Consider the following 18,235-nt stretch of genomic DNA (forward strand, 5'->3'; position numbering starts at 1 on the left):
TCTCTCTAAGGCTTTTGACACGGTCGACCACGAGATATTGATCAGTATCCTGAAGAAAATTGGCTTTTCTAACCAGGCATCTACCTGGTTTGCTGACTACTGGGACGGGACTCAGTGTGTTCAGATGGCCAATGCCACATCATCCTCACTAGAGATCACTAAAGATGTGCCACAGGGCTCAGTCCTAGGACCCTTACTATTTTCTATTTATTTAAATTATCTTTGTGTCAATTTTTCAAATGCTGCCTATCATTTTTATGCTGATGACACTGTTACTTATTGTTTCGCGTCTTCTGTTGTGCATGCATTTGAGATGTTACAGTCTGCTTTTAATGTTGTACAGGCCCACCTGCAAAGTCTCAAACTGGTTTTCTAAATGCCAAAAAATCGAAAATCATGGTTTTCTCAAAAGCTCCTTACTCAAATGAAAGTACGTCTGTAATAACTGCTCGAGGTAATCCAATCGAGGTTGTCACCAATTACAAATATTTGGGTTTCCTTTTAGATCAGGAGCTCTCCTTTAAATCACATATTGAAAACCTGGTAAAAAAAACTCAGGCTAAAGCTTGGATTCTATTACAGAAATCGCCTGTGTTTTTCTTTGCGAGTGCGTAAATTGCTTGTCGTCAACTTTTCTTCCTTTAGTTGACTATGGAGATGTGCTGTAAATGTATGCTTCGTCTAAAAGCCTATCAGCTTTGGACACTGTTTATCACAGTGCACTGAGGTTTTTTACTGGCTGTGGCCGCCTCACTCATCACTGTAAGCTTTATGCCGAGTCTGGTTGGCCATCATTGAGCACTCGCAGAGAAACTCACTGGTTGCTTATGATCTATAAAGCTTGGCTTGGCTTGGTTCCCTCCTACTTGTGTTCACTCCTACGAGGAGCAGAAACCTGGTATGCCTTACGGTCCAGCAATAGTTACTGTTTGCATATCCCACGAGCTCGGACGGAATTGGGGAAAAAAGCGTTCAATTTTGCTACCCCATCAACTTGGAACAATTTTCAGGCCGAACTAAAAATGTCTGAACTTGTATATTTTAATGTCTTCCGCCGGTTCCTAAAGGACAGACAACAAAAAATATTTGGACGGTGCCTCTGCTCCTAATTATTTCCTATGATCGATTCCTTTGCTCCTGCACTTTGTTGTTATTTTATTCACTTGTGGCCCTATTTATTGTATTGTATTTGTATCTTGTATGTTGATGACGTGTGCTGCTGCCTTCTTGGCCAGGTCACCCTTGAAAATGAAATCACGATCTCAATGGGTCTTTTACCTGGTTAAATAAAGGTTAAATAAATATGAATTTTGCAAGCTTCGAGTTTATAGCCTCTTTCCGTGCAGCAGGTAGAGGTGCAGACAGGGGAAAAAAGGTTGTCAGTCTTGGCTGTTTAGCTGGTGTCTCTACTGGGTCAAGCTCTTTGTATGCATCACGATGATGAGTCTGCATATGCCCCCTCATAGTTGTAGTGCTGCTGTGATATGGGAACTCACGATCGCAGTTTGCATACCACTTTGTCCTTCTCTATAGTTTTGCCTTCTGCCCAAAATCCGAAGTGCTTCCGTATCGAACTCCTCATGTGATTAGGGGTTATCACTCGTCTCGCATGTCGCGCAGGTTGATTGCCGTTGCCCTCCATTTTTTGGCAAAACACTAAGCCGCGGCAGCCGATTGACACTATCAGGCTGTTTCCGGTGTGTAAAATTGGTGGGAATTTACTTTTTAGCCCTCGCAATGCCTACTGCACTACTCGGAATTCTTTTATTTTCTGCTTGTTTGTGAGTTATGTTAATAATAATCATGATGAAATAAAATATTTTTTATTTGTTTGATTCGTTAAAAAATAAGTTATTTGGTAAAAATCGATTCTCTCTTTTCGTTTTCGAAACGTGTGTTGGTCGGTCCAATCGATTGTACAATCGATTCTCGAACGTAAAGTGACAGCCTTAGTTGGGAGTGACAACATGTTGCAAAACTTACTTCTGGGTATATGCAGATACAGCTGCGTCCTAAGCAACTAAGGTGGTCTTAGTTACAGTGACAACTCGAAGACCAGAAATACTGTTTTCACGCCATGAGAATTGACAAAATTAAACATTAACATGGACGCCCGTCAATAAAAATGAATGGTGGGGATAACGTAGCAATCTCACAATTTCAGACCTGAAATAGTCTTCGTAATATCTAGCAAACTATAGAGGTCCACTATGCTGGCAACTAGACTATATTATTAGTTGATCCGATGAAAATGTAGCCTAATGTCTAATTTATATACACACACACACACACACACACACACACACACACACACACACACACACACACACACACACACACACACACACACACACATATATATCTGAGACAAATTAAAACACCATTGCATCTGATCAAAATAAAACAAAATTGAGTAAATAATGTGAACAACTTCCTTAGAATCTGTGGGAACTAAACTTTGAGCTAGCTCTTCTAAATTGTGAACTTTGACAAAACTGGTAGTAGTCATAGTAACAGAAATGTCTGCGATTAGAACAGGCAAAGTGATGGGCTTTAAGCATATTTTCAGTATTTACAGAGTTGCAAGCTTTAAGTGCAGATGCTGGTTTTAGTGCCGGATAAATAATTTACTTATGAGATTATTTCCCGGCCTCTGCAGTGCAGACAGCATTGCTGATAGGACTGTGTGTGCCTTGTGACTGAGTAGGAGGGAGTGAAAGCTATAATAACTCTTCTACAAACCACACTGAAAGCAGTCTAGAGGCTGCTCTGCGAGGCATTGGGCTAAAACACACTACTGTATCTGGACACCGCCAATCTCAATCATGAGCAGTGTAGTCCAGAACCCCTACATCGGACGGACTGCAACCGGTCGGGTGAGTAGCTAAAAGCGTTGCAAGGATTGGTGTTGTATGGTTATGCTTCCCATAACATGAGTAATATGGGAGCCTGAAAAGGGCAATATTCTTGTGGCATCGTATAATTGCACATTTGGTACTTTTAATATATTTATTCTTTGTTCTTTTTTTGAGATACAGCTGTTCATGTGCTTAGTCTCAGGGGGAATTTAGAAACTGTGTTCCATTTTCATCATCAGGATGTGAAAAGAGGGTTTTAAATTATTTAGCGGTCAGGGATTTTCTGGTGTATGCACTCTTGCATGTTAGAAAAATGAAGAGAGCAGATTGTACTGTATTTGTTATTTGGTTTAATGATCTTATGAGCAATAATTGCAATGTTTCTTTGCAGAAAACAGACAACCAAAAGAGGGTTTAAATAATATGTGTGTAAGACATTTGTAATGATTAAACACTATTATTATATATATATTTTTTTTAATTATTGAATAAACTATTTATAGGCAACATTTACCACGTCTGAGACCCCAGTACTCCACTATTCAGTCATGCATACCTTACAGTCTACATAAAGCTGACATTCTTCTAACCTCGTCCTGCAGAGGGAACCATCATTAAAGGCATTTTCACACACATAAACTTACAGGAATGTTGGGAGTAAGTCAAGAGTTTTGATGTTGAGATAAAGTAAGTCCACATGAAAGGAAAAGCTGCACCTCTCATGATTTTTACATTTATTTTAATGGCCATGATAATTTACGTCTAATAGTTATTTACAACTAACGTGGTATTTTTAAAACGGCTGGCACTTAGCAGCAATAACCATCTGTCGATCAAACTCCCACCAAAGGAAAAAAGTCATTTTTAAAAAAGTGTAGTGTTCTTTCCAGCTTTCTGCATCAAGCTTTCAGCAGTCCGAGCATGGGTAGCAATTTTTCTGCCTGCTGATATAAAAGATGGTATGGCTGATGTTCATTGGTATGTGGGTGAGGGTTATCATGGTTTCTGGTCGGCCCAAACCCTAACCCAACATTAAAAGCTTGTACCAAGTAACGTGTAGTGTAATGGGTCTTAAACCCGATCCGCACATTTTTAGACAAGATTTAAAATATTTTGGATCAGGGTAAAAAGAGAGAGAATCGTTTATGAGTTTCTAGCACTAGGTACACATACTCATGCATAAAAGACATGAGCAACGATTTTGCATAATAGGTAGTGTTGGGCAAGTTACTTCCAAAATGTAATACAGTATTACTTTTTACTGTCTTTTTTAAAGTAATAAGTTACAAAACATTATCACTGTCTCTGAAATGTAATGCGTTACACTACTTTTGCAATACTTTTGAGTTACTTTCAACAAAATAACCGCAAAAGTACGGCTAGGCATTGTAAATGCTAAAATGTAGTTTATTACAGCTCATTATACATCCAGTGAAGGGCGATGTAGTATAGCATCACAACTGTGTAGGCCCTAAAGGTCCCCATCCATGTTCTCCCGCTTTTCCGTCAGGATCGCGGAGGTAACAGCTCCAGCAGAGTGCCCCGAACTTCTCTTTCCCTGGCCACATCAACCAGCTCTGACTGGGTGATTCCAAGGCGCTCCCAGGCCAGCAAAGAGATATAATCCCTCCACCTGGTCCTAGGTCTACCCCTCGGTCTCTTCCCAGCTGGACGTGCCTGGAACACCTCCCTAGGGAGGCGCCCAGGTGGCATCCTCACTAGGTGCCCGAACCACCTCAACTGGCTCCTTTCAAAGCGAAGGAGCAGCGGTTGTACTCCGAGTCCCTCCCGGATGACTGAACTTCTCACCTTATCCCTAAGGGAGATGCCAGCCACCCTGCGGAGCAATCCCATTTCGGCCGCTTGTATCCGCGATCTCGTTCTTTCGGTCATGACCCATCCTTTATTACCATAGACTATAGGTGAGGGTAGGAACGAAAATGGCCCGGTAGACAGAGAGCTTTGCCTTCTGGCTCAGCTCTCTTTTCGTCACAACAGTGCGGTAAAACAACTGCAGTACCGCTCCCGCTGCTCCGATTCTCAGGCCCATCTCACGCTCCATTGTTCTCTCACTCGAAAACAACACCCCGAGATACTTGAACTCCTTCACTTGGGGTAAGGCTTCATTCCCTACCTGGAGTGGACAGTCCATCGGTTTCCTGCTGAGAACAATGGCCTCAGATTTGGAGGTGCTGATCCTCATCCCAGCCGCTTCACACTTGGCCGCGAACCAATCCAGTGAGTACTGAAGGTCACAGACCGATGAAGCCATTAGGACCACATCATCTGCAAAAAGCAGTGGTGCAATCCTTAGCCCACCGAACTGCAGACCCTTACCCCACGACTACGCCTCGAAATCCTGTCCATGAATATCACAAACAAGATTGGTGAAAAAGCACAGCCCTGGCAGAGGCCAACCCTCACCGGAAATCGGTCCGACGTGCTACCGAGGACCCGAACACAGCTATCGCTTTGGGAGTACAGGGATTGGATGGCCCTGAGTAGAGACCCCCTCACCCCATACTACCGCAGCACCTCCCACAGTATCTCCCTGGGAACCTGGTCATACGCCTTCTCCAAATCCACAAAGCACATGTAGACCGGATGAGCGTACTCCCAGGCCCCCTCCAGGATCCTTGCGAGAGTGAAAAGCTGGTCCGTCGTTCCACGACCAGGACGAAAACCGCATTGTTCCTCCTCAATCTGAGGTTCGACAATCGGCCGGACCCTCCTTTCCAGCACCTTAGAGTAAACTTTCCCGGGGAGGCTGAGTAATGTGATGCCTCTGTAATTGGCACACACCCTCTGATCCCCCTTTTTAAAAAGGGGAACCACCGGTCTGCCACTCCTTTGGTCCTGTTTCAGACTTCCACGCAATGTTGATGAGACATGTCAACCATGACAGTCCCTCAACACCCAGAGCATTCAGCATTTCTGGGTGGATCTCATCCACCCCCGGGGCTTTGCCACTGTGGAGCTGGTTAACTACCTCAGTGACTCCCCCCCCCCCGTGAGATCGGAGTTGATCTCCCTTCAACCTACAGCTCCGCCTCTAACATAGAGGATGGAGGTGTCGGATTCAGGAGTTCCTCAAAGTGTTCCTTCCACCGCCATTACACACTATCAGTTGAGGTCAATAGCGTCCCATCCTTACTGTACACAGCTTGGATGGTTCCCTGCTTCCCCCTCCTGAGGTGTCGGACGGTTTTCCAGAACAACTTCGGTGCCGACCGAAAGTCCTTCTCCATGGCTTCTCCGAAATTCTCCCACACCCGCTGCTTTGCCTCGGCCACGGCTGAGGCTGCTGCCCTTCGGGCCTGTCGATACCTTGCAACTGTGTCAGGAGTACCCAGGGATAACATATCCCGGAAGGCCTCCTTCTTCAGTTGGACAGCTTCCCTGACCACCGGTGTCCACCAGGAGTTTCGAGGGTTACCGCCCCTTGAGGCACCTAAGACCTTGAGAGCACAGCTCCCCGCTGCAGTTTCAGCAATGGAGGCTTTGAACACCGCCCACTCTGGTTCAATGTTCCCAGCCTCCACAGGGATGCCTGAAAAGCTCCGCCGGAAGTGTGAGTTGAAGGCCTCCTGGACTTGGGATTCCTCCAGATGTTCCCAGTTCACGCGCACTACACGTTTGGGCTTACCAGGTCTGTCCAGAGGCTTCCCCTGCCACTCGACCCAACTCACCACCAGATGGTGATCAGTTGACAATTCTGCCCCTCTCTTCACCCGAGTGTCCAAAACATGCGGCCTCAGGTCCGATGATACGATAACAAAATCGATCATGGGCCTTCTGCCTAGGGTGCTCTGGTACCACGTACACTTATGAGCATCCTTATGTTCGAACATGGTGTTTGTTATGGCCAATCCATGACTAGCACAGAAGTCCAGTAACAAACCACCACTCCGGTTCAGATCAGGGGGGCCGTTCCCCCCAATCACGCCCCTCCAAGTGTCTCCATCATTGCCCACGTGTGCGTTGAAGTCTCCCAGCAAGACTAAAGAGTCCCCTTCAGGAGCCCCATACAGGACTTCTTTCAGGGTCTCCAAGAAGGCTGAATACTCAGTTTGAACTGCTGTTTGGTGCATAAGCACACACAACAGTCAGAGTTTTCTCCCCCATGACCCGCAGGCGTAGGGAGGCGACCCTCTCGTCTACTGGGGTAAACTCCAACAAAGCAGCACTCAACCGGGGGCTTGTGAGTATCCCCATACCCGCTCGGCGCCTCACACCTTGGGCAATTCCGGAGAAGAATAGAGTCCAACCCCTATCAAGAAGGTTCCAGAGCCGACGCTGTGCGTAGAGGTGAGCCCCACCAGATCCAACTGGTAACGCTCCACCTGCCACACAAGCTCCGGCTCCCCCCCCCACCCCATAGTGGTGACATTCCTAGTACCCAAAGCCGGGCTTCTGTCGCCTGAGTCTGGTCCGTCGAGACGCTCTGCTTTCACTGCCACCCTTCTGGCAGCGCACCCGACCCCATCGCTGTTTCCCGGAAGCGGTTGGGCCCGCTGGACAGGGAAGCGGAGGTGTCGCCCACGTTGCTTTTTCGGGCTTTGCCCGGCCGGGCTCTGTGGCAAGCTCGGCCACCAGACGCTCGCCGACGAGTCCTCCTTCTGGGCCTGGCTCCAGAAGGGAACCCCGGGCTTCCTCCGGGCCGGGTATCCTCGCTTTCAAGTGTGTTTTTCATGAGGTCTTTTGAAGCAATCTTAGTCTGGCCCCTTACCTGAGACCAATTTGCCATGGGTGACCCTACCAGGAACACAAGGTTTCAGACAACACAGCCCCCAGGTTCATCAGGGCACACAAACCTCTCCACCACGATAAGGTGCTGGTTCTCGGAAAGGGTAAAGGTCCCCTATTATGCAAAATGCACTTTTTGCTGTGTTTTCACATAAATATGTGTCACCGGTGTGTAAGGAGACTCACAAAGTGTCAGAAAATACAACCCTCTCTCTTTTTCTCCTAACCCACATCTCTGAAAACGGGGGTACAAACGAGCTGATCCAGATTTGCTGCCGATATGACGTCATGACCGAAAACATAAGTGTTTCAGAAATAATGCTGGATGTGGTTTGGAACATAATATGGGGTTTAATCAAGGCAGCCTTTAGCTGAGTTTCTCCTGGTAGAAACATCTCTCTTCAGAAAGAAAGCTGCATGACGCTCCAAAGGGGCGTGGCCAGCTTCAGCTCAGCTCAAATTTAAAGCAACAGTCACAGAATCAGCACTTCAGGAACAGGGCTGAAATAGAGGGGGGTGAGGCATGCTACAATAGGGGATCTGTTTGGTATTTTGAGCAAAACACTCTACAGACATGTTTTTTATCGATATGGCCTTACAATATATTGTTAAAATATAGCATAATACGAGACCTTTAAGGCTACTAACAACTTCTAATAGGCGCAGTGAAGGCTCATGGCCAATCCAATATTTATCACTCACCGTCAGAATCACAAAAGCCACGACAGCATGTGCTTTATCCAACTCTTTGGCAAATATCTTTTTATCTGGCAGTACATGCTGAAAATTAAGAAAATAGCTAGATATTAAACTCATGCTCCATTTAACTGGGCTAAATAATAGTTGATACCGGTCACATTTTGTCACTGTTTATTATTAATAACATGTTTATGGAGCCTGATTACAGTAACCTACTGAACATTTCTATGGCAACGTTAGCTCACCTTGTCATTGTTGTGTTAACGGGGACTTTGCTGACAAGCTTTCTATAAGCTGGCGACTCTACAGTAGGCAGAGGCTGCATATGTTCAACAACAAACTCTGCCACGAGTCTCTTAACTTCCAGGGGTTCAAGCAGCATAGCAGACAGAGAGAAAGTTACCTTCTGTTCCTTTGGCTTCTTTTCTCTGAGCCTGCAGCTCTCAATCGCGAGCCTGCAACATTCCAAAAGTGGAGTCTGTTTCTGCAGCCATCTTCACCAACAGTAAATAGGCTTACTGAGTTACTATTCTACCCGCAAAATACTTTCTCTCGTGTCCGAATGTGTTGCGATGTTGGTAAATTCTTAAAAAACAAAACACCACTTAATTTCAGGTTAAAATGTGTTGTAACGTGCGTTACTGAAAATTGATATGGGTAAAATATCACCAAAATGTCATTATTAAAGCGTTATATTACTGCATAGCAGTAACAAGTAATTCAGTAGTGTAACTCCGTTACTCATTTCCTTGCTTCATCTCTCTTCGCGTGTTTTATTTGCGTTGGAAAAGACGCAAGTGATGCAAGTTAATCGTCTTGGCATGTAACCATAGTAAAACAAAAGTTAAGGCTACAGTGGAAGTTGGTCCAGCAGTGGCTCAGTAAGTAGGGGCTTGGACTGGGAATCGTAGGGTCGCCGAACAGACTTGAAAAAAATGGAAAGTGGACTGCTTCTTGGAGAGGTCCAAGTTCACCTCCTGGGCCCTGCTGTGGTGCCCTTGAGCTAGGCACCGGACACCTCCAATCCCCCCTCCCCATTGCTCCCTGGGCGCTGCACAATAGCTGCCCACTGCTCCTAGTACTAGGATGGGTTAAATGCAGAGGACCAATTTCACTGTGTGTGCTCTGCTGTGTGCATGTATGTGACTAATAAAGAGGGTTTCATCCTCCGATTCTAACTATCTATGATATCCGTAGTTGTCCTTCCAGGTGACGAAACAGGAAATGGATTATTACGATAAAAGAGGATGATGTGAAATTAGTATGGCTGAATTGGCATAATATGCCCCAACATCACTATACGTAAATGTATACATAGAATTGTTAAGTGCAAGAAAAAAGTGACCTTATAAGTGTGTAAACAAAGTGTTCTTATTACAACAAAACAAGGCCACAGCCTTAAGAGAAATTATGGGTTTTTACCTTAGTTTTACCAGAAATAGAAAAAAAAAGTTTGGACCTGTTACCATTCAGCACCATCAATGGTATTTCAGTTAACTATGCCTGTACAAACTTACCTTTTATTTGCATTATAGTATGGAACTCAATAACAATTAAGAAGAGAATCTTAGGTAAAAAAAACTGTCAACAAGATCATGCATCACATTTCTCCCTTGAACTAACATAACTATGTATTTACATAAGTGAATTATCCTCATGCATGCCACAATTCCACAAATGTCTACATAGGAATCCATATGCGATTAAAGACCTTTTCTGCATGGTCATCTTTTTATCATCACAAATACAAATACTCCATTCATCAACAGCAGAATTTTTACTGCAAATATGCAGACAACAGAGACAGAGCAGAGACCCTGAAACACAGCTGTCATTATGTTAATGAAAAGATGCACAGAGCAGTGGGAAGGGTTAAGAACAGTATTAAGCCTATGGAATACTTTCAGACAAAGTTGTATTCATAGTACAATGAGGCTAAGAAGAGGAACAGGTAGAATGTTTCAAAAAACCTAATTGATTGTAAAACCAGGTTTTGTTTCGTCATCAACCTATAGATGCCAAAGCCTGGGGGCAGTGGAAGGGCGCCACCTGGGGGCCGAGACAGCAGTGGCATATGTCGAAGCAGTAGCATCAGCAGTGCAAATGGGGGGTCTGGCGGAAAGATACTTTCCCTGTCATCCATGAGTGAGAGTTTGCACAGTGGCCTGAGCTGTTTCTTGTCAGAGCAAGCCCTGGAGCAGGAGGAAAAGCAGCAGCGCAGCAGCCAGTTAGCAGAGTTTCAGCGCCTGAGAGAGGTCCGTGCAGCTGCTCAGCTCAAAAATCTGGAAGATTTTCTGAGGATGAACCATGTTTCCCTCAGGGACAGCATGTCTTACTCTACTGGCATGAGTTACAGGTAAGTTGTGTTGAGTTCTAAATCTTGAAGAAGGAATAGGCAAAAGGAATCCAAGAAGCTTCTCGTAAAGTTAACAGTATTTATTCATATGAATTATGATAAGTCTACAAAGAAAACACAGCTGTGGTCCTTCCCCATGTCACTGACCACAGTCCACATTGAAGTAGTGATATGTCTACAGCAGCATAGAAAAGGCCCCGTTTCTCTAACTAACATTGTGTTTTTTATATTCCCCCGTGTATTAAAGGTCCCTTAATATGCTTTTCCGGTTATAAACCGTCCTTTCTTGTGTTATGTAGCTTTTCTGCATGTAAACGGTCTGCAAAATCACAAAGCCTCAAAGTACACCCTGTAACGAGTAAAACTCTAAAGCAGAAAATACATGTCTATGCTGCCCTCCCATGCCTCGTTGTAGATTTTTCTTTTTCAATTTTTTCTTCCGGGGGCTATTGGCGTCACTAAATCTGGAGACCAATCGGCAAGTTGGCACGCCCATAACTATAGACCATAGTTCACTAACAGACGGACCGCGGTCCGGCCCCGGACCCATAATCAATACATGAATAAGGGATTTTCATTTTGACGGGAAAATTCCATTTTAACCGGCACCAATAGGGGGCGAAAGAGACAAGTGAGCGATACAGGTAGATAAACACAAGAAGAAGAAGAGACAAGTGTATGTATAAATGTACAATGTAAAGTGTAAAATGTGCATGTTATGTCCAGTTAACATAGAGGCTATGGAGCAGTGAGTTGTCTGCCAGCCAAAGGGGTATTATTGTACAGTGTTATTGCAGTGGGCAGGAATTTTCTCCTGTACCTGTCCTTGTGACAGCGGAGCTGGACCAGTCTGTTGGAGAAGGAACTTCGCTGACCTTCCAGCTGCAGGTGGAGAGGGTGGGTGGGGTTATCCATGATATACAACAGTTTGTTCGGAGTCCTCGTCTCCACCACAGCTTCAAAAGGCTCCAGTTTGATGCTGATGACAGAGCCAGCTTTCTTAATTAGTTTTTTAAGTCTGCTGGTGTCACCGGATCTGATGCTGCCACACCCCAGCAGACAGCAGCAAAGAAGAGTGCCCTAGCAACAACAGACTGGTAGAAGATCTCCAAAATCTTGCTGCACACGTTGAAGGATCTCAGCCTCCTCAGGAAATGGAGTCTGCTCATGCAGCGTCAGTGTTGGCCCTCCAGTTCAATTGGTTGTCAAGGTGCACTGCCAAGTACTTGTAGTCCTCCACAACAGCCACATCCTCTCCCAGGATGCACAGAGGCAGTGGAAACGTCCTGTTCCTCCTTAAATCAATGACCATGTCTCTGGTCTTGGCCACATTCAGAAGCAGATAGTTTCTTCCAGTCAACTTCACAAAATCCTCCACCAGCGCTCTGTACTCCTCCTTCCGTTTATCCCTTATCCCATCCCAAAATGTCTGCAGGTGGCATGACAATTAGTTGTATTGAAAGTCAGTGGTGTATAAGGTGAACAGGAAGGGAGACAGCACAGTCCCCTGAGGGGCTCCTGTACTGCCAACCCAGCCGGACATACTGTGGCCTGTCTGTGAGGTAGTTGGTAATCCAGGAGATGGTGGATGCGTCTACCCTCATAGCCTGCAGCTTGTCACTCACTAGTCGTGGCTGGATCGTGTTGAATGCACTGGAGAAATCAAACAAGGTGATTCTCACAGTGCACCCCGATCCATGAGTATGAGTGAGCACTCTGCAGCAGGTAGATAATGGCATCGTCCACCCCTGGTCAGAGGCAAGGTGAGCAGAGGGGGGATGTTGGAGCCAGGATGAGTGGTGGAGGTGAGGTGTGAAGTGGAGGAGACAGCAGCAGGGGGCGGGGAACTGAACCTATTGAAGAAGGTGTTCAGATTGTTAGCCTTCGCTGGGGTGCCGACAGTCAGTCTGTCTCTCCCCTTGAACCCTGTGATGGCCTTCATTCCAATCCACACATCCTTGCTATTGTTCTGCTGGAGCTTGGCCTCTAGCTTCTTCCTGTAAGAATCCTTGCTCTCCCTCAGCTTGTCCCTCAGGTCGTGCTGGATGCTCCTCAACAGTGGTTTGTCCCCAGACTTGAAAGCTTCCTTCTTCTTGTTTAAAAGTGCTTTCAGGTCACTTGTAATCCAGGGTTTATTGTTCGGAAAGCAGTGAACAGTTTTAGCTGGCAATGTTGTTTGCTCACAGAACTTTAGGAAATCGGTGATGCAGTCAGTGATGTTATTGATGTCCTCTCCATGTGGCACACAAAGCACATCCCAGTCTGTGGTCTCAAAGCAGTCCTGTAGAGCCTAATTGGCCTCAGGGGTCCACTTCCTAACTGTTCTAGTGGATACAGGCTGATGATGAATAGATAGGGGACATATTATGGTGCCAGAAAGACGAGGGTGTGGTCTGATCTGCCAAGGGGCTGTGGCAAAATATGCATCCTAACAGTGGCGGGCCGTGCATTTCACACCTAGGCCTTCAGTGATGTCCTACACAGTCATACCTAAATTATTTCACCTCTTAATACCATCATTATGACGCCATGGCTCTAGAAACTATACATTTAGACAGAAACACAGTATAACCAGGCGTTGCATCACCTTACAATAGTCAAGTACAACAGAGTTATATTAATATTTCCGAAGCATTTATAATCAATAAATCTGCATTTATAATTAACTTAATTAATCAGATTATCTGACAAACTGCTCCTTGACACCTGTGTCCGTCACATAACACAGGACAAATGCAAGCTGTGCTACATTACCCACGTCTGTCGTCTCGTCCACCATAACAGCGACAAAGGGTGCTTTTTAAATCTTCATTTTGATCTCTTCTCCCATCACTTCAGCAACAGCATAAATCAGGTCGTTTTGTATTTTGCCTGACGTCCCAGTAAACACTTTGTTTGTGGACAGGTGGTAATGCAAATCTGTGTTGTTCTCAGCAAGAAAAGAAAGAAGCTCCACGTAGTTTCCTCTGTTTCTGGACTCGGCGCTTTCATCGTGTCCCCTAAATGAAAGTTCCTGTTTACCCAAAAACAGGACACAATCAATCAGTCTTTCAATATTTCCCTATTTTTGTTCACCCTTTCGTTGTGGAGCTCCGTTTCCCTACGCACTTGTTCGTTGAGCTGTAGATCCACTCGGGTGTCCCCAAAGGTTTTCAAAAGCACCAGTGCTTGTAAGTGCCCAGCCGTGCTTTGGTGTCTCGTTGCTGCCTTGGTTAGACAACTGAAGTTTGAAAATCCAGTGTGGCTCCAAACACCAAATCGATCAGTTGCAAATAGCAGGCATTTCCAGCAGTACAATTTGCAGTGCCTCTCGGAGGCTGTGAGCCAGTTGGCCCATTGTCGCCAACTCGAAATCTGATTGGTTAGCGCCACAGTTATGTTTGCGTCCACTTTAAGCTACAGGCACCCGCATTGTTGATTGTGAAGGCCTAAGGGCAGATTTCTTTGACCCTAGCAACACATTATGGCTGAAATGTGATTGGATAAAAGCTCTAACATAAAGGCCAGCCCTCCAAATCTCGTTCTGAGGCTGGAAGCAGCGCAACCAAGAGGAAAGCTATGAAATGAAGAGAATAGACTATGGGGAATAATTTAATACATATTTGTGTAAAAAATATATCAAAATTAAATGTATATTCTGATGATGTTTAGACCAGCAGAGAAGGCCTTGCTGGCCCTGACGGCCCACCACTGCATCCTAAGTAGTTGCATATAAAAGGTCCAGAGTGTTATTGTTTCTTGTGGGGCATTTAACATACTGAGTGAATATTGGTAGCGTTTTGTCCAGTTTTGCATGATTTAAGTCTCCAGTGATTGTAATAAAAGCATTTGGGTGTAATGTTTGGAGATTGGTCACAGTAGAGTTAATGACGTCAACAGCCACCCCCGCAATAGCTGATCGAGGGATGTAAACAGCAAATTACAATGATGTAATGGAATTCTCTCTTTAAATAATATGGATGTCATAATATACCTGTATGTAAATTCCACCCAATTATGATTGACATAATATTCCCTCTTACTGCACAGTATTGATGGGCTTAAAATTAAAATACTGTTAGTGTCATAACACATTGATGTTCTCACTGGACTGATTTCTTTCTCAATAGAAATCTTGGGAAATCGGGGCTAAGAGTGTCCTGTCTTGGATTAGGTGAGTGTGGCACATTCATGCATGCCCATAATGACATTATCAACAGAAAAACATTGAGACCAAAGAACTGAATCAGTACCAAATGAAAGTAAGTGTTGTTCAGTATTTCAAGTCAACATTTATGAACCATTGTGTACACTTTTTAGTCAGCTTTTTATAATTTCTGTTTAACTCTCAATCTGCTTTTTGTTCACTAACTTACATAAATAACTTAAATGTATATGACAATAAGATATATATTTTTTCTTAGGACATTTTCAAGCAAAACACAAATAGCTTAATATGAAAAAGGAGTTCCCTGATTTTGTCTGTGCAATTTTTGGAACATGTTCTGCCTATCCTTGTATGGACAAAATGATTTGATTTAAAGGAAAACCTGCCTTTAATTTGCCGACCGGGGGTAGGACGCTGGCGCTGCTTGTTCACCGCTCCTCCGCTCAAGTATTGCTCTTTAGTCCAGATCAGAACCTTTCCTGTCTGGCTTTCTACATTTAAAACGCCAGTCAACAGCAATACCTTATCAATCAAATCGACACTGATCTTTGTGTGGCCTATCTTCTGGCTCTTTCCTGCTCACCGGTCCCTAACCTGCTAGCTAGCAGCATCGGACCTAGCAGGTTGCTACCCAGAAGCTCCTCGGCTCCCTGAAGTCTGCTGAGCAAACTTTTCAGTCTCCGCCCTAACTCCGCAGCTTGTCTCACTGGAGTCTTCCCATCCCGGTGCGATCAGCCGGATTCCTCGCTGAAATCGTCTCTCCCTGGCGCCTACAGCCGGAGCTATTGCACCGTCCTCAAAGTGATCCTCCAGAGTTCCCTTGCCACGGTCTACCCCCCTGCCTCCGCCCATATCTCCGCCAACGTCTCCGGCCTCTGGAGTTCCCTCGCCATGGTCTACGTCCCTGTCTCCGCCCCTGTCTCAGGCCCGCCGTGGTCTACGCCCATGTTTCCGACCCCCTCGGTTCCCCTGCCACAGGCCCTGTCCATGTTCTGCCTCGTCTTCTGTCTTGCCCCCGGGCTGTCCGCCCGAGACATCCACCTCGTCCTCTGCCTTGCCCCCAGGCCATCTGCCCGAGACACCGTCCTCCTCCTTCTCTGCCTTGCCCCCGGGCTGTCCACCCGAATCCCGCCTCCGGGACTCCCTCCACCGAACCTTTTGGCCTTGGTCATGCGCCCTCCTCCAGACCCCCTCAACCCACCCTATGGGAGTTTTTTGGTCTTTGTTGGGACGTCTGGAATCCGCCCCTTGAGAGGGGGGTTCTGTCATGATCCTTGTTTTATTTTGAAATGTTTTCCCTCTGTTGTGTCATGTGTAGTTTTACTTCCTGTCTTTGGTTTTCCTTGTGTCTGATTGTTTCGTTGTTGTCACCTGATGCCCTGGTGTTTCTTCCTCCCTTCCCCAGCTGTGGCTTGTGTTGTGATTAGTGTCTTTGTATTTAGTCCTGCTTTCCCTTGTTTTCTTTGTCAGTTCGTTCATGTCAGTTCGTTCATATCAGTTCGTCATCCTTCATGTGTCAAGTCAGGTTTTTTTCATGTCATGGATTTCCTAAACTTTTGGACCCCTACCTGCCTCCCTTTGTTGCTGCACTTGGGTCCTATTTCTCCCACCCTTGACAGAGGTGTCCCCCAGGGATCAGTGCTTGGTCCCCTCCTCTTCATCCTTAACATGCTCCCCCTTGGCAAAATCATTTGTCACCACAACCCTTAATTTCACTACCACGCCGACAACATCCAACTTTATGTCTCAACAAAAACCATCACCCCCACAACACACTCCACTATCACCAACTGTCTCTCTGAAATAAAATCATAGATGCAAACAAACTACCTTCAACTGAACAGCGCAAAATCAGAAAATCATCATCGGCCCCCCATCACGTACCAAAACCATACAGAATTTCAACTTCACCTTTGACAGGAACACTCTATCCCCCCCCCACACATCCGTAACCTTGGAGTCATCTTCGCCAGCCAGCTCTAATTCAATCACCACATAAATCACATCACCAGGGCTGCGTTTTTCCACCTCAAAAACATTGAGACCTCCGCCAATCACTCTCCTCCTCTGCTGCTGAAACCCTGATTCATGCATTCCTCACATCACCACTGGACTACTGCAATATAGTATCCAGTGTGGTTTACCATCCAACCTCCTCAAGAAACTGCAATAAATCCAGAACTCTGCTGCACGCCTCCTCACCCACACCCACTCTCGAGACCACATCACTACCGTCCTCCATAACCTCCACTGGCTCCCCGTCCACCAACAAATCGACTTCAAAGTCCTCCTCATCACCCACAAAGCCCTCAACAACCAGGCCCCCTCCTACCTCACAGACCTGCTGCACCACCACACCCCTTCACGCTGCCTCCGCTCATCAGAAGCCAACCTCCTATCCATCCCCACCTGTGCCAAGCACCGAAACTGGGGTGACAGAGCCTTCTCCGTCGCTGCCCCCTCCCTCTGGAACTCACTCCCACAACCCATCAGAGACTGGATTGACCTCACCACCTTCAAGAAACTCACAAAAACTCACCTTTTCAAACTGGATTTTAATGTGTGATTTTTGATACTTTGCTCGATTTTAATGTGACTTGTATTTTATTTATTGTTGTCTGTCTTTTTTATGTACCTTCACCATAAAATTGGGTTATGGTCATATCAATATTGCATTGTAAAAGCAAAACCTACCTATGGAACAGTTCTGTTATCAATGAGAAAACTATTGTATAGTTTGTAAAAGAGTGTACAGGTAGAAAGAATATTCCTTAATTGTTGTGTTAAGGTATGGACCAGCGTTCTTCTACAATACAAGCAACAGACAAATACAGTGAATTCCAGTTAGGTTACACAGGTGCTGTGGATTGTGGAGCTTGTTCCAGCTCCTGTACAGTTTTGAGATTCAAGGTGTAATGTCATATCATATACACAGCTACTGAATGAAACACTTTCAGGTTCCTCAAAAATGCAATTACAAGACATAAAACCCTTAAAAAAAATAATAAAAATAGTGCAAACTCAGGAGTTAAGCAACCTCATGGCCTGTAGGATGAAACTTTCTCTGATTCTGGGGGTTTTTAGTCCTGATGCTGTGGTACCACCAGCAAGACGGCAGCACACAACCGTGTTTAGCTGGGGGTCTTTTGTAAGAAAGTGTTTCCCACTTGGGATTCAATCTACGCTCTGTTAATTAAATCAAAATCTTACACTTTCATAGTAAATGGTGTATGTCAAAACACCATGCAGTGATGAAGCTAAATGATGATGATTATTGCTTATTCAAGTAAACAAAATGTCAGTTGCTTACTAGAGAGTAAACTACTCGGCCTCCAGTATAAAAGAGAGTACTTTTGGACACAGATTGTATCTGCTCCAAAAAAATTTATCATTTTATACATAACCCTTTGAAAATAGTGTCAATCTAAA

At 45.2% G+C, this 18,235-nt stretch overlaps 1 protein-coding gene across 2 annotated transcripts in view; it reads left to right on the forward strand.

Annotated features, from left to right (window-relative positions):
- The first annotated feature begins 2,741 nt into the window (after positions 1 to 2,741).
- LOC134864534 (voltage-gated potassium channel subunit beta-2-like) overlaps positions 2,742 to 18,235 on the forward strand; it is a 148,460-nt gene continuing 132,966 nt past the window's right edge. The window contains exons 1-3 of one of the 2 annotated variants that reach the window (XM_063883590.1): positions 2,742 to 2,876; positions 10,319 to 10,659; positions 14,769 to 14,812. In XM_063883590.1, the coding sequence (XP_063739660.1) occupies positions 2,826 to 2,876; positions 10,319 to 10,659; positions 14,769 to 14,812 (436 nt within the window). In that variant the 5' untranslated portion in view covers positions 2,742 to 2,825. The remainder of the gene's footprint in view (positions 2,877 to 10,318; positions 10,660 to 14,768; positions 14,813 to 18,235) is intronic. The other variant, XM_063883599.1, reaches the window with a different exon arrangement.

This window comes from Eleginops maclovinus, chromosome 1 (genome assembly GCF_036324505.1).
Source record: "Eleginops maclovinus isolate JMC-PN-2008 ecotype Puerto Natales chromosome 1, JC_Emac_rtc_rv5, whole genome shotgun sequence".
Classification (NCBI taxonomy): Eukaryota; Metazoa; Chordata; class Actinopteri; order Perciformes; family Eleginopidae; genus Eleginops; species Eleginops maclovinus.